Source organism: Musca domestica, unplaced genomic scaffold (assembly GCF_030504385.1).
Source record: "Musca domestica strain aabys unplaced genomic scaffold, Musca_domestica.polishedcontigs.V.1.1 104, whole genome shotgun sequence".
NCBI lineage: Eukaryota > Metazoa > Arthropoda > Insecta > Diptera > Muscidae > Musca > Musca domestica.
Genome location: NW_026712121.1, coordinates 2,285,550 through 2,302,203, shown reverse-complemented (window position 1 = coordinate 2,302,203; position 16,654 = coordinate 2,285,550). Strand labels below are relative to the sequence as shown.

At 33.6% G+C, this 16,654-nt stretch overlaps 2 protein-coding genes across 2 annotated transcripts; both read left to right on the top strand.

The window, feature by feature from the left end:
* Nucleotides 1-3,391: 3,391 nt before the first annotated feature.
* On the top strand, nt 3,392-4,374 carry LOC131804968 (uncharacterized; the record flags this gene model as incomplete). The annotated part of the gene is made up of 1 exon (XM_059128206.1): nt 3,392-4,374. A coding segment is annotated over one exon (701 nt), but the record flags the coding sequence as incomplete, so codon positions are not given.
* Nucleotides 4,375-13,937: 9,563 nt separating this feature from the next.
* On the top strand, nt 13,938-15,242 carry LOC131805366 (uncharacterized). The gene has a single exon (XM_059128479.1). The coding sequence runs from the start codon at nt 14,223-14,225 to the stop codon at nt 14,946-14,948; it is 726 nt and encodes a 241-aa protein (XP_058984462.1). The 5' UTR covers nt 13,938-14,222; the 3' UTR covers nt 14,949-15,242.
* Nucleotides 15,243-16,654: the final 1,412 nt, after the last annotated feature.

Sequence of the window (16,654 nt, the reverse complement as noted above, 5' to 3'; positions counted from 1 at the left end):
AAAAATGAGTGGATCTCACACACACGGAAATGGCAAATAACCAAATAAATAAAAATATATATTTTGTTGAAATAAAAATAAATTAATAAAAACAAACTAATTATTACAAAACTAAAGGCAACACATTTTGATAATATGTTCTCTTTCATTCTTCTTTTTTTTTGGGTTCTCTTCTTGGTTCCTATCTCGTTATATCTCTTGTCTATTTTTTGTTCGTCTTAGATTTTTTGTTTAACAAATGTTACACAACTTTTTATTGTTTTGTTCTTTTTATGTACTTTTTTGTGGTAATTAATTATGTAATTAATTTCTATTTTTTTAGTTTTTCTTTTGGGTTGCAAAACTCATTAGCAATCATCATAATCATCTGTAGTTTTTAGTCCTGCTGTAGTTGTAGTTATATTATATCCTAACTTTTATTATGAAAATGAACAGTGGTTTGGAAATAAAAAATTGATAATTAAAAATAAAAAAACAAATCTGACACGCAGAGCGCTTTATGATAAAAAAAATGCATTTATGAACGAAGTTATCCGATGGTCTTGAAATCACCATAATTTAGGAATATCCTTACATGGTAAAAACCACAAGACCAGAGGCTTATCTACCTAAATCTAAAATACCAAAACTTTTACAATTCGGAAAATTAAAGGCATTACTATTGTGTGCCTGTACATAGATCCTGATAATACCAATTTAGATACTTATCTTGCCAGGCAAATTGCAATGTTTTTTCCAGATCTATACAGGGTGAGATGAAAAAACTGCACCCAACATCAGACTGATGCCATTTGTAAGCCACTCGTCCGACAGCTGTTAAAATTATTCCCGTGACAACTCATTATATTGGTTACAAGCGTTCAAAAGCATTTTGGTGAGAATTTTCCAAAAAAAAAGTAATTTGTGATGGAATTCAAGCGTGATATTGTGATTTCTTTATATTTCGCTGGAAATATCTGGCACAAAGGGTTTGAAAAGTAAAGAAGCGGCTTGATCGAAGCCCACGTCACAGTGATCCAAAAATGGCTCATGAGCGGAACATATCGCAATATTCCATTCCGCAAATATTGAAAATTAGCTTGGGGGTAAAGCCATTGAAATTCCAAACAGAAAGAAAATTGCTTCGCTTGGCCGAAAGTGGTGAGCTACCGAATTTGGTTTTCTCCGATGAGAAAGCATTTGTTGTCCAGCAGTTTGTAAACAATCAAAATGATCGTGTTTACTTGCCAAAGAGGTCATCTGAAAATGTGCACTTTCGGTTGGCCACCAGAACTCAAGCGCTGGCCATGGTGATGGTGTAGGCCGCCATAATGGAGAGCGATGGTCGCTCTCCGCTGGTATTAATCGACCGTGGCATCAGAATAAATACCAAATATTATCCCGAAATATTCTGGAGGGTGTATTAAATCCTTGAGTACGCAAACATTTTGGCCGCAGACCTTGGACATTCCAACAGGACTTAGCACCATCGCTTTCAGCACTCGCCACCCAAAAATGGTTACAAAACAAGGTTCCTCGTTTCATTTCCATTTGATACGGTCAAAACGTGCCTAGTCTAAACAACGGTTTTAGACCCTAGATTTCTTTGGACCAAATCCGTTTCAGGACATTTGGAGTCGATCTAGCGATGTCCTTCCGTCTGTCTGTCTTGCTGGTGCACACGATAACTCTCGAAGAGAGTGCCCTATTTGGTCCAAACTTAGTCCAGTCCTTCTGGTAACGATCTAATTTTTCAAAAATTATTTTTTCCGCACAGAAAAAAAAGCAATAATACGATTTGATCCGACTTTGCAAATCCAATTTTCGGTCAGTGATGCAAAAATGGATAATATCGGTCTATTCCATCAAGTGCCTTCCCCCACAAAGGGTCAAAATTTCGAATAATTATAACTCTTATAAAATGTGATGTAAGAATCCGATTGTCTTAAAATTTTGCACATCCCAATATTTTCATTAACTCAAGATCTGGGGCTAAGATAGAATATGTCGGTCCACTTCTTCTGGTACCTCCCTCAAAGAGGGTCAAAATTTTGAATATTCGTGAAGCTCTTAAAACGCGAAATTAACATCCGTTTCTTTTCAGACTTGGCACATCTGAATATTTCCATCAACACAGGATCTGTTATAAAAACGGTAGAGATCGGACCATTTATTTTGCTACCTGTCCACATTCAAAATTTTTATAGGATTCAAGATTTTAAAAAATAAAACGCTCAAAGAAAGCGAAATAAGCATCCAAATAAATAATCGAACGATGACTGAGGCTATTAGTCTGTCGGCAGAACCGATGGATACTTTTTAACTTGTTTTAAAATTATATAGATAGTTCTTCCAACTATACCGTTTTGTAAAAAAAGTAAAAAAATCCAGCCGTGTCTCAGCCCTACACCTAAAAATTGTCCCACATGCAAAATTTCAAAATTCCTCAACAAATTGGTACCCTTTTGTAACATTGGATACTAATTGGTACCATTGAGTACTTTTCGTACTCATTTAAATACGAGTCCTTTCCTAATTACAATTTCAAAATTCTAACTCATTTTACTACTTTTCGTACCCTTTTGGTAACCAATTGCCAAAACTGCCTTCGCATAATGACATTTTTTCATTCATAGTGCTTCATCGATATCGATCATATCTTCGCGTCTTCAGTGTTCTTTAGAGTTGTGCCCTCCTAGTTCACAGCTCAGTACACCAGTTGCAAAACGTATGAGTGATGTCATAAATTTCATATCACTCATACTCAGAGTGAGCTAGATTACACACCAATTTCAAAAGAGCTTTTACACAGGCTTCGGAAAAGGGGATTTTATTTTTCTCTCTTAAATATTTTTTGAATATTTTTGAATAAATCGATCAAAAAATTAAAGTTAAAATTTTTAAATTTATTTTCTAATGACATAGAGTCTAACCAAAAAAAAAAAATACATTCACAACATATTTAAGTTTATGTAAGTTCTTAAATTTCAGAAATGTCCAAACCATTGTTCACTTTCGAAGAATATATATTCCGTTTTAATTTTTGCAACCCCTGTTCAAACCAATATTTATCGTAGCACTTTCTATAATACCTTTAAATTTTAAATGTTTTTTGCATGCTTTGTAATTCCGGTAAAAGTTTGAAATAGTAAGAACCCTACATACATACGTAAATAAATGATGTGAGAAAAAAAGGCGTTATAACTAAAATTACGAAATTTACTAACACCATAACATGTGTTCTTTTTCTCTTTTTCTATTTCTCTTCTACATTACATTCATTTGTGGCTACTACGTCTTCATTTCTCCAAAATGAATATGGGTGTGGATATATAACACACATACATACATACATCACTATGTTACATTATTGCACAATACATTCTCACATGATCACGATCACCCTATGCAGGATCCAGTTTAAAACCTGGTCCAGAAATAAGTATATTCTCATCGGGTTCCTCATCCAATCCCACGCTCAATACACACGCTTATATCAATCACAATGGTAATGGGGCCAAACCGGGTACCTCATCGTCGAACGGTTACCAAACCAACGGCTATCAGACTAAGAATAACAACAATAACAATTATAATAGCGATTATGGTAGTTCTAATGGCGGTGGCCTTGGCAATGGGGCACCGACGGGCAACGGTCATCAGAATGGCAACAACGGCGCCAGCGGTCCGGCTCTCATCGATCCGCACTATGTTTTCGGTGCGCCCCAGTCGGTGCCCATACTGCCAAATCTGCCGATATTTCCTTATAACTCACCCACTGTTGCACCGGCATTTCAACAATTTCCTCAACCCAATCATCCAGGTAGCGTACTTAACCCCGGCCGTGGCCAAAATGGCATGCAGCCGCTGAATCCCTACAACTCGCCGTTCGTGTTCGGACAACAGCCGTTCTATAATGCACCCGGTGGCACTGGTGGACCACCCGGCGGCAGCAGTGGCATTTTGGGCGGAAGCGGTGGTGGCTTGGCCCCATACCCTGGTGGTTATCCCAGTCCCAATAGTTATAACAAACCTCCGCCACAATATCAAAATCAGAATCCCTACAATCGTCAGACCCAGTCGCATGCCCACAGCGGTTGCCTCGGCTGGTAGCTCATCCGGAATTTGGAAACTAACACTGGTCTACAGCATTGTGGCAATGATTGTGGGAAAAATGTTGCACGCCAGCACGTAATATTATTAAAAAAAAACGAGTTCTAATGATTTTTGTTTTATTTGCATTTGCATTTGTTTTTGGATTTTGATTTAACGATTATGGAAAAATGAACAGCAACAACAACAACAACAACTACTAACACAAGCAATTACAAATTATCACAATTTTCCGTTTCTTTTTAAAGAAGAGAAAAAAAGACAAAGATTTATGTTTTTTGTTAAAACTACAGGTATAACAAATATATATATTTTTTTTTGTTTAAATTAAGTAAGTATAAATAATAAACAATAAAAAAGAAGTAATAGAAAATGACACAAAGATGTAAAGGAGAAATTGTTAAATATCGGGGACATTTTGGGAGTGAGTCATGAAAAATATGGTTTTTATCCAACATTACATTTTTTTAAATAACTGAAAATATAATTTTTCCGAAATTTAAACATTGTTAATAATTAGAAAATAATACTATGTTTAACAGTTTCAATCATATATCGTCCATTCACGGTACTAGTTACAAAAAAAAACTCCACAACGGAACTCTATATCTCAAGTAGAGTTCTATCAATCTAGTTCAGCACTCGCCTTCACACCGCCTATGAGAAATTCACCACACCTCGCACACAATGATAGTTTTGTGCTTAAAACTCACCATCAATCGGTAATCTCACCACCAGAACTGCAAGTTTGATGTATAAACAGACAGTAGCTGTTTAGGAGGTCTGGTCGTTTGATTTCATGATTTTCCATTTCGCAAAGAATTAGCAGCAAGATTTCACGTCTGTGAAACATCTCAATCAAAGCTTTCGTCTTGATATTGGTTGGCTATCCCTGATCTAGTTCATAGTACAGTACACCAGTTCCTAAACGTATGAGTGATTTCATATATTTCATATCACTCATACGCAGAGTTTTCACACACACAACCGGAGTCCATCAAACAAATAATGAACTAGTTCGTTTCATCGAACTAGATTAGCACAACTATAATCCCAACATCGATTTTAGTACCAAATTCCGAAATTTGTTCTTCCCCGTCACCTAAGTGAGTGGTACTAAATTTATTGCCTCTTACTATTTAGTACACTTTAGTACAATTACCACTTTTTTTGATTCGTTCCTTGAATCTACAGTATTTAGCACTTTTTATACTACGCACCCTTAACGGACTACGGAAAATTTCACCGCATTTCATTCGTCCACACAAAGGATGACTTCATTGCAAAGGCTATCTCTAACGAATTTACAAAGATTCCATGTAATATCCAGTTCTAGCATTCATCGATTGCTAAATAACAATATTTTTCACATTTTCGTATTTGTTGTACATTTACGGTACGACTTTCCGAAATCTTCATTTTCCAACTAAATTCCAGATCTTATCGGTGAGCCGATAGGAGTGATGTTACATTTTGTATTTTTTCAAAAATTTGTACAAATTTCCACCAATCTCACCTATTAAAGTGATCTCTCACTATTAAAGTAAACATGCAAAATCTCAAGATTCCCGCTCTTAATAATCAATTGAGAATAATTTGGACCATTTTGTAGGTTGTTAAAGTTCAAAGTTTCCAAAGGCGTGGAGTATTTTTTCTCATGAACGTTTTAAAATTCTAATTCACTATAGTAGCCTTTTAAATTTTTGGTACCCTTAAAGTACAAAGTTCAAAAGCCCCAGTATGTGCCACCCAAAAATATCCTTCATAAAAATATTCAAGTTTTAGCTGGTATCTATCGTCCAACAACAATAATGTACCATATTATGCGTTTTTGTAGATTTTGTACCCTTAAAGTACTCAAATCCAAAAAATCGCATTTTTCTAACCTTCTGCGCGAAGAGTGGCTCCCATGAATAATCTCAAAATACCCGCTCTTAATAATTAATTTAAAACAAGTTGTACTATTTTGTACATTTTAGCACATTTTAAGTTTCAACATCCAAAATATCATCTAATTTCTAACAAAAGCGATTTTCATGAGTCGAACTCACTATGTCGCTTTTCGTACTTTTGATTCATTAAATTACTTTTTTCCAAAGACCCGCTTTGTGTCAACCAAAAGTGTCCTACATGCAAATATTCAAGGTTTAAGCTCTTTTCGATTGCCCAATAACTGTTATGTACCATGTTATACCTTTTTGTACTCTTAAATTTTTATTCTTAAAACTCCCCCTCTTAATAATCGATTAAGAAAAAATTTACCATTTTGTACAGTTTAGTACTTTTGGGCCAGGAGTGGCCCTCATAAAAATGTATACCTAGGCATAAGCCTTTTCGTATTTTTGGGTACCCTTAAATACTAACTTCCAAAGTCCCACTTTATTTCATCCAAAAATGTCCTATATGTCCTATATTCAAGGTTTCAACCAGCATTGATTGCCCAATAGCAATGTTGCACCCTGTTGTACCTTTTCGTACATTTCGTACTCTTGAAGTACACATTTCTCAAAAATTTGCATTTTCTTACTCTTCTGCTCGCAGATTAGCTTCCATGCCAAATCCTAAAATTTCTGTTAAAAAAAAACAAGTACTTTTTAAGCACCAACTTTAAAAATACCATAGATATTTGTCCAAGATTGATTTGATCCTTATAAAAGTTTTACGTTCTAGCTCAATGTTGTACCTTTCCGTAAATACGAATTCCAGAATCCCCCTTTTTTCACCCAAGGGTGTCCTTTATTCCCAATTTAACTGTGTCACCTCGTACCTTATGTGGTACGATTTGTAATCTTAAAGTACAAAGCTCCAAAAAAGCATTTTCTTACACTTATGCGCGAAGATGCATGAGGGCCACGCAAGATCTCAATATTCGTGCTTTTTATAAGCAATCAAGAACAAGTTGTACTATTTTGTACAATTTAGTACTTTTTGTGTTTTTTAATTGCAAAGTTTGAAAAATACTCTCTAATTTCGTCCGTAACGTATGAACAATTTAAAGCTGTAACTATTCGTGTTTTTGGTAAAGAATACCCAGAATACCTCGTATCAATCGTCCAATAAAAAGGATGTACCATGTTATACCTTTTGATATGTTTTGTAATCCTAAAGTACACAGCTCCAAAAATGTTTCTTACACTTATGGGCGAAGATTCATGGCAAGATCTGAAAATTCCTGGTCTCAATAATCAATCATACCTTTCAGTACTTTTTGTACGCTTGCTATTTAATTTAGAGCAAGAGTGATCCTCATGAAAACTTTTAAGTCGTGGGTCAATGTTTTATATTTTCGTATTTTTGGTACCTTAAAATACAAATTTCCAAAGTTTAGCTTTGTGTCATCCCAGAGGCCCATATGAAAAATTTCAATATATTTTCGAAATTCTGCCATTTCTTATCATGGTGGCCGTCTTCCAAAATTCTCAAGTTTTAGCTCTTAATGGTGGATGAAGAAAAAGATGTACGAAGTTGAACCTCTCAATACTTTGCATACCCTTAAGGCGCTATCTTCCAAAAATGGCATCTAATTCTGCCTAGGAGCAATTTAAAATCGAACTCAATGTTATACCGGTCGTATTTTTCCGTAATAAAAACAATGAACAAATTGGCATAATTGACAAGGAGAGGTTGTTACGTTATCTAGCCCTTTATTCATACTATCGATCGTGTATTCCATGGCTTGTTAAATTTGGTCAGCAACAAACTCGTTTCAGAGCGCATCTATATGGTAACTTTTCCATTTCAATATATTGCAATATATTTTTCAAAATCTTGAGGAAAAAGTTTTGAATGAAAAATTACATATTTAATCTTTAATTCAAATTAAAACATTGCCATTTTAAATATCATTGCTTCCACTGACATCCGTTTTTGAAATTTCTCTTTTCCACTCACAGACTCTCCTTTCTTTTTTTCACTCGCCTTGTGGTCAGTCAAATACAAATTTCCAAACCCTTTTATTAATTCCACTTTTGGGACATCCATTTGCATGGGACGCAATCCCACCGCCATATTGTGGTTAGTGGCTTCTTGTTTTTTTGTAACTTGGAACAAAAAAATCTTCATCATCATTAGTTGACAGTTTGAAGAAGATCAAGAGGATACTTGAAGTTATTTTGCGAATGAATGGTCTCAAATCAAATATGTGGTTGCGATTTTCTCTTTTCATTCATTCATTCTTTCGAATTGACCACTTAGACATAGTGACGGGAAGGGAAGGGGAAAAAATGCTCCAAAGTGTTTATGGGAAAAATATTTGCTTTTTGCTCGTTAAATTTACAAGAAAATGTATTCAGAAGGTATTACTCCTTGGTTGGGGGAAATATTTCAGAGAATTCCAGACGGTCGGTGATGGAACATAAAGTGTAAATTAAATAGCCATTGAGTGAAGTAGAGATATATTGGAAATCAGAAACTAGTAAAGAAAAGCCAAAATTCAGACGGGGCCGATTATATAATACCCTACACCACTATGCGCATTTAGTAGAGCTCCCGTAACAAAAAAGCTTTTATTGGGAACAACTATGACCTTATTTATTTAAAGTAGTCACAATTTTGGAACTATGTCGAAATCTGAATAGATGTTCGACAAATTGGACCGAGGCCTTGACACTTCTAGTACCAAATAACATTTATGTATAGTGCATGATATAACTTCGATAAGAATCTCTCTCTCTCTCTTTGTCAGTCCTCAAACAATTTCCCCTTAAAATTCTTTGTGTGTCTTTTCAACTTAAAACCTTGAAGTGTTACAAAACTAATATTTGATTAAGTGTCTAAAATAAAACAAACCAACAAAAAAGGAAAAAACAAACTGAAAAAAACCACAATCAAACAAATACAAAAATGATATAAGATATACTAAATATAATGCCAAAAAACAGCATCCAACAAAATAGCATAATGTAAAATCACCGAATAACTAAAAAAAAAAAACAGAAATACTTTAAAACAAAAACAAATAACTTGCAAACGAATTAAGCAACCCAAAGGTTTTCTTTTGTCAGATGAATAAAAAAATGAAAATAACCGAAACAAAATAGGCAACGAATTAAAAAGGAATTTATGTTGGTTTTTTGTAAAAAAAATGGAATAGAATATTGTAAATTTCAAACAAATAGACTAACCAGATAACTAACAAATAAGCACAACAAGAAATAGTTTTGTTTTTTTCAACTTTCAGACAGTAAATAAAAAAATTCAATATTGGTTGCATTTATGAAAAAGTATATATCAATTTTCAGTTTTTTTTAATATATATAGAGATTTAATTTTGTACAACTTTTATAAATGTAGATGTAAGCAAAGCAAAATAAAAACAAAGCGGTTACGGTAATATATATTTAGATGTTTTTTAAAAACAACATTTGTATTCAAAATACGAAATAAAAAAATTAGAAAGAAAAAAAAACAAAACAAAAAAGCAGCCTTATAAAATCATGGATTTCTTTATGTGTCATTCATAGCAAATGCTAAAAAGAGGGAAAGGGATGTCCATTGCTTTCAGGAAACACATGGTGTCGTATGGGTTATAATTTATTAAATGATGATTACAATATTACAGTGGAAGAATACCGCTCAATGAAAACCTTTGCATGGGGGCTATCTGTAGACGTGGTGCTTTTTTGTCATAGGCCGAACTTCAAATACGAAATTCGAAACAATTCCATAGTTTCCATATATATTGTTCACCCGATTTGTTATATTTTTCTCTGCAAATTTAGTAGAAATCGATTCACTTGTTAGTGTAGATTATTTCCTCTCTTAACACATTTTGTCAAAAATGAAGTTTTGGACCATAAAAAATATGGTGAGTTTTGAAAGAGTCCAATCCAATTTCATCTAGATCTGTGATTTATGAAATTCAAAACACATCAAATGAAATACAATCATTGAATTTTAAAATAGTGTATGTTGAAGTTACACTGTCTTTAACAAAAACACTTTAATTTTGCATGAAAGAAGACGGCAGCTTTCAATTTGCCATTTTCAGGGATTTTTCGCCATTTTTAAATCTCGTTTGGCCGCAACTGTCAAAGTTCTTCTCGAATTTGGGTCAATTTGTTACTCTCATTTGATGTTTTTAAATGCTTTTATGTGAGAAACGCTATACCAGCGTCACTGTAGTTTTCACTGAACATACCCCACATATACACTGTTCTTTGCTACTCTCTTTCTCTTGTTGTGCTACTTGTAGAGAAACCGATATTGGTTAGCAATACCGTAGTCAGTAACACAAATATGAATAGAACAAGTACAGCAACAATCATACAACAGAGAGAAAGAGAGAATCAGTGAAAGTAAATTTGGCCATGTAATTGAAATAAAGATTTCTTTTCGTTGGTTACCTATAGTCAAATGTTATGAAGACATTTTTGTCTTTGGCATCATATTTTATTATTTTGTTTTTGTAAGAGAATTTTGCAAAAACTCACATAAAGTTGGGGTTTATCTCTAAATATTTATCAATTCCTGGCGTTTAGTAAAGGTAAAGATATTTGATGTATTTTGAGAGCTACAGTTAAATTAATAGACAAATAATTTTGTAGAATATTTGAACATGCTACGATCCAGTTGAAGAGGAGTTTTCAAATCAAAAAAAAAAATCCTTTAGGATAAAATTTTTCGATGAAAAGATTTCTGGATTTGTTATTAGTAATGTTAGCAAACATTTTACGCCTAGTAAAAAAACTTTCCCCCTCCACTTTGTCATGAAAACTTTCAAAACGCCAATGTACATGTCTCGTATTTTTTGTTTTACCTTCAAAATATCTCGGATTTTTCCTGTAATTATTTTTGTGTTGCACAGCGTAATTTACGCAGCTTCTTAAAGACACACATCTTACCCTCCAAAAAAAAATAAATTCAAACGAAATTTCCAGAAATATTTCGAAGTTTCCAAAAGAAAAAAATAGTGGTCTCTGGAACCCCTTAATGTCTACACATTCACATATTTGCAGTCCACTTTTTTCGGCTAGATCAGCTCCAAAGTACCATCAAAATTAACATGATTTATAAGACTGCTAAAAATTAACGAACATAATATAAAAATGATGAAATATTTTTTTTAATAATTAGCAATCACCAGCAACAGAATATAGAAGCAAATGTGGTTTGGATAAAAAAATTGTATAAAAACAGTAATAATGGGATTAAGCCTGACTATTTTGTAACATATGCATATGATGGTGTATAAATCACCATTCGGAATCATTTAGGTTTCCACGTAAATTCATATTCAATAAATGCATGTGTGTATTTCAAAAAAATATATATTTTTTAAATATAACTATCCCATTTTGATGTGACTTGGGGTCAACAACAATGTCTGTGCTGCATTTACTTCAATATTCGACATTTCGTATTTTTAAAATTGAAAAAAAAATAAACAAAAAAAATTCAAACCTTGTAAAAAATTTTCAAATTTTGTAAAATAAAATAAGACAAATAAAGCATAATGATTTTAAATCAAAAAAAAAATTTTTTTCTATTATTTTTTTATTTTTCACATTATTCCACTGCTTGTTTTCGGAACAAACTATCGTCATTGAAACATTGATTTATTTGTACATATCCGTCCGTTACATATTTCCGTTTCAAATTAAACCACAACAAAGGCGGTGGCATGCAAAACAATCAACGATAAATTTGCAAATTCATTGGAATGGCTATTATGTTATTAACAGCATGTAAACACCGGCACCCTCTAACAAACAGTGTATGGTGGGTGTTAACAGTTCCGTTAAATGTTCATAGACATGTTAAAACAACAATTCAATTAAGAGCTACACAACACTGCTATTCAATACTTCTACTACAAACAAACTAACCAACAAAACAACAATATATGTGTTCATTTTTAAATTATTAATTATTAACTTATTTAACAATAATTGTAAATAATTAAAAAAATATTTATGCAATAAAGAAAGACAAAAAAACAACAGTAAACTTAATAAGACTAAATAGTTTTTAAAAAGCGACAAATTTTTAAAATTTGACTAAACATAAACAGAAAACAAAACTAAAATACCACAATTACGAAATTATTTATGCGACAATGATGATAACCTAAAAAAAAGACAAGGACAAAGGACAAAATTAACTCAAACAGTATTTGAAAATACCACGAGTAGTATTAAAATAAATAAATAATTAATTAAAAACGGCAATTAATTAAAACAAATCAAATTAAGCAAAACTGATATAGAAACTATTAGTGTTTTTAAGGAAGAAGAACAACAACCAACGTAAATATTACTAGTTTATTGAATTACATATGTATGTGGTATGTGAACTTATATATATATATAGATTTGTGTATGTATGTAGTACGAAACCAAAACAACATAACAGTTCAAAACGAAATGTGCTTAATATTTAACGAAACATAAAATACAAAACTACACAAAAAAATAATTAATAATTTCAAAACAAGAAAACACAAAATAAAAAGTATGGTGAGTTTTGAAAAATTCCAATCCAATCCAATTCTATCTAGATCATTGATTTATGAAATTCAAAACACAACAAATGAAATATTGAATTTTTTAATAGTGTATGTTCAAGTTACACTGCCTTTAACTTGAAAGTTTTAATTTTGTATGGCGGAAGGCGGCAGCACTCAATTGCCCATTTTCAGGGATTTTTTTCCACTTTTCAATCTCGATCGCGCACAATTTTCAAAATTCTTCTCAAATTTGGGTCAAATTGTTGCTATCATTTGATGTTTATATGATAAACGTGTGAGAAAAGCTACAGCAGCATCAATGTAGAGTTTACTGAACATACCCCACATAAAGGCGGCAGCACTCAATTTCCCATTTTCAGGGATTTTTTTGCCACTTTTCAATCTCGATCGGCCGCAATTTTCAAAGTTCTTCTCAAATTTAGGTCGAATTGTTGCTATCATTTGATGTTTATATGAGAAACGTGTTTATGTGAGAAAAGCTACAGCAGCATCAATATAAAATTTACTGAACATACCCCACATAAACACTGTTACTCTTTTTCTCTTGTTATGCTAATTGTGGAGAAACCGATATTGGTCAGTAGCACAAATATGAATAGAACAAGTACAGCAACAATCACACAACAGAGAGAGTTGCGATATTGGTCAGTAGCACAAATATGAATAGAACAAGTACAGCAACAATCACACAACAGAGAGAGTTGGGAACTTTAAGGTAAATAGAATTTGAGAGTACAAAACAGTATTTTGAATGAGTGGAAGCATCAGTTCAAGGAAAAAGTAGATAAAGTCAATTTGGCCATTCAATTTTTTGCATCCATCGAGAAATATTCATTGGAACAGTAAAAAATAAGAATTACCACTAATAAATAAGTATTTATTGGAAAAATATACAGGAGCAAGTGGAGGATAAGTAAAATAAGTATATTTTAATAGTGAAATGACATTGCGAATCAATGGATTTTACTTTTTTATTCAAAATTATGAAATTTTTGGTTCAATTTTAATTTCTTACAAATCGAAGAATTTTGTCCAGGAGATAACTGTACTTCGTGCCTAAACATAATACATTTTCCACACAAAATGTCGGCCACTAAGCCGTTTTTTCAATTTTTTTTTTTAATTTACAAATATTAACATTGCCTTTTTCAAAACCCATCATATCTTTGTTACACATATTGTATATAGTTAGGATTTTATAACATAATAATATAAAATACAACTAAAACAAAAACCTATATTATATCATTTAATTATGTACCTTGTCTGTTATTGTTGTAGAAATTTGTTTTTGGCTAAAAGAAAAAAATGTTTAACTAATTTTTATTTTTATTTTATTTTTTTGCTTTTTTCTGTTGACAATTTATGCATTCATTTGGTTTGATGGTTTTATTTGCAAATATTGCGTGCTGCTCGGTGGCATATCTTTGGCTGACCTTGAAACGACTTTGCAAAATATGGGATGGCTTGCATTTTATGTCGCTAACACTGAACACGCTGCGCAATTCACAAAACACCACTTGCACTTGCAGTAATTAATTCGCAAACCACCAACAATGATAATCCCAGTGCTCCACCTGCACCCAGTGCTCCGGCCTTCAATACTGGTGGTTCGGGCGGTCATAGCTTGTATCCCAGTTTGCCGAGCGATAATCGTGGTTCCATGGGTGGTGGCGGCGGTTATCAGCCGGGCGGTTACAATCCAGGTGGTTATGTGCCACCAGGCTATCAAGGTGGTTATGGTGGTTATACTCCCCCAGCTCCAGGTTATGGCGGACAAGGTGGTTATGGTGGTGGTCATGGTGGTTATACTCCTCCAGCTCCGGCTCCCGGTCGCAATCCCACCAAAGAAAAAGAAGGTGGTGGTGGTTTCTTCTCCAATTTTCTATCCAGCCCTGAGGTACGCAACGCTGTGACCGGTATTATTGCCGGACAAATTGCAAATACTTTGAGAGGTGGCGGTAATCAACAACCCAGTCAACCCAGTGGCGGCTATCAACCTAGTGGTGGTTATACACCAAGCGGCGGTTATGGTACTGGTGGTGCTGGCGGTTCATCCGGTGGCTCTTCTTCGGGCAGTACTGCCTCCAATATTTTGGGTGGTTTGTTGGGTAATGTTTTGTCTGGCGGCGGTGGTGGGGGCAGCAGCAGTGGTGGTAGCAGTGCCAGCAGCTTTTTGGGTAGCCTTTTGGGCGGTGGCGGCTCTGGCGGTGGCCACAGCAGCTCTGGTGGTCTGGGAGATATTTTATCTTCCAAGAATTTCGGTGGTCTCTTCAGTGAGAATCCCTCCAAATCGGGTTCCTCTTCTTCCTCGTCTAGCTCGAGCGGTGCCAAGAACTACCCCACTCAACCACCAGCATATGGCAACTACATGGGATACAATGGCTAAACAAAACCCAAAAACCAAAGTTTGATTTTATTCTTCGCGCAAAATGAAATGTTTTTGCCCAAAAATTTATAATCGTATTTTATAACAATTTTAATTTTTTTGGAATTCTACTAACATTTGTTTTCCCCACTATTTCTTAGTTAAATATATATTTCTTCCCAAAAAAATAAATAAATAAAACTAACAACTAAATATAAATATATACCAACAACTACATACTCCTACAATTTAAACAGAAAATATACAATTAAGAAAGATAAATAAAAACAATTATTTTTATTGAAAAAAAAAAAACAGAAAATCCAGAAACCGAGACCCTAACCAAAATCCGTAATCAATGTATCTATGAAATTCTCAGACCATATAGAAACTGTGTACATAACATAACTCAAACTTCCGATACTCTTGAAAAACATTCCATAGAAATTTTTAGAATAAAATGAATAAATAATAATAAACAATAAAAAAAACAATCACAAATAGAAAACGTGTTCTTTATTGGTAATTTTTGGGTGGAGGAGGTGGGGTAAGTAAGAACAGGAAAAATATCACTTTTGAGGTGGCTTTATTTGAAATATTTTCCTACATTTCAGTGTATGTATTAATTGAATAGATAAAACAAAAACTAACAAAAATTGTGTTTTATTAACAATTATTTGAGAAAGTGGTAAGTAAAAAATATGTTAAAAAGCAGTAAGTTCGGCCGGGTCGAACTTTAAATATCCTCCATCATTTAGAACGAATTTGAACATTTTCAAAAAATAAAATCCTTAAAAATTCTCTAACATTTTAAAAATACCGAATATAGCCGTTATATTGGGGTCTATACGACGTGGACCTACATAGGCATTGTTTGTAATAAGCCATTACCATATTCAAATTTGAAACTTGAAATAAACGGTGAATAATGTAGCTAAAATCATCAAAATATCGTATGTAGGGAGGTACCGTTATATCAAAGCTGCGCGAAGACCTGGACCAGCATAGACAATTATCTGTCACAGGCTATAGCATCCACTACGAACTTCAAATACGACATCTCAAACAATTTCTGTGGGTATTGTACCTAAACTCGTCAAAATACCGAATGTATGGAGGTACTGATATATGGGGCCTATAGAAAGACCTGGACCTGCATAGACAATTTTCTATCACAGACTGAAGTTCCCACTACGAACACTAAATACGTAATTTGAAACAATTCCGGTGAAAAATGACGCTAAAATCATCAAAATACCGAATATTGGGAGGTACCGTTATATGGGGGCTGTACGAAGACGTGGACCTGCACAGACAATTTTCTGTCATAGGCTGTAACATCCATTACGAACTTCAAATACTAAATTTGAAACAATTCCGGTTAATAACGTCGCTAAAATCATCAAAATACCGAATATCGGGAGGTACCGTTATATGGGGGCTATACGAAGACGTGGACCTGCGCAGATAATTTTCTGTCTTAGACTGTAGTATCCATTTCGAACTTCAAATACCAAATTTGAAACAATTCCGGTTAAAAATGTCGCTAATGGGGCTATACAAAAACGTGGACCTATACATACAATGTTTCACCAACTGAGCTGGAACCCACTTCGAACTACAAATACCAATTTTTGGAGAAATCCGTGAAAAAATGTTGCAAAAATCATCAAACTACCGAATATCAGGAGATACCGAAATAGGTACGTGGACACACATACAATGTT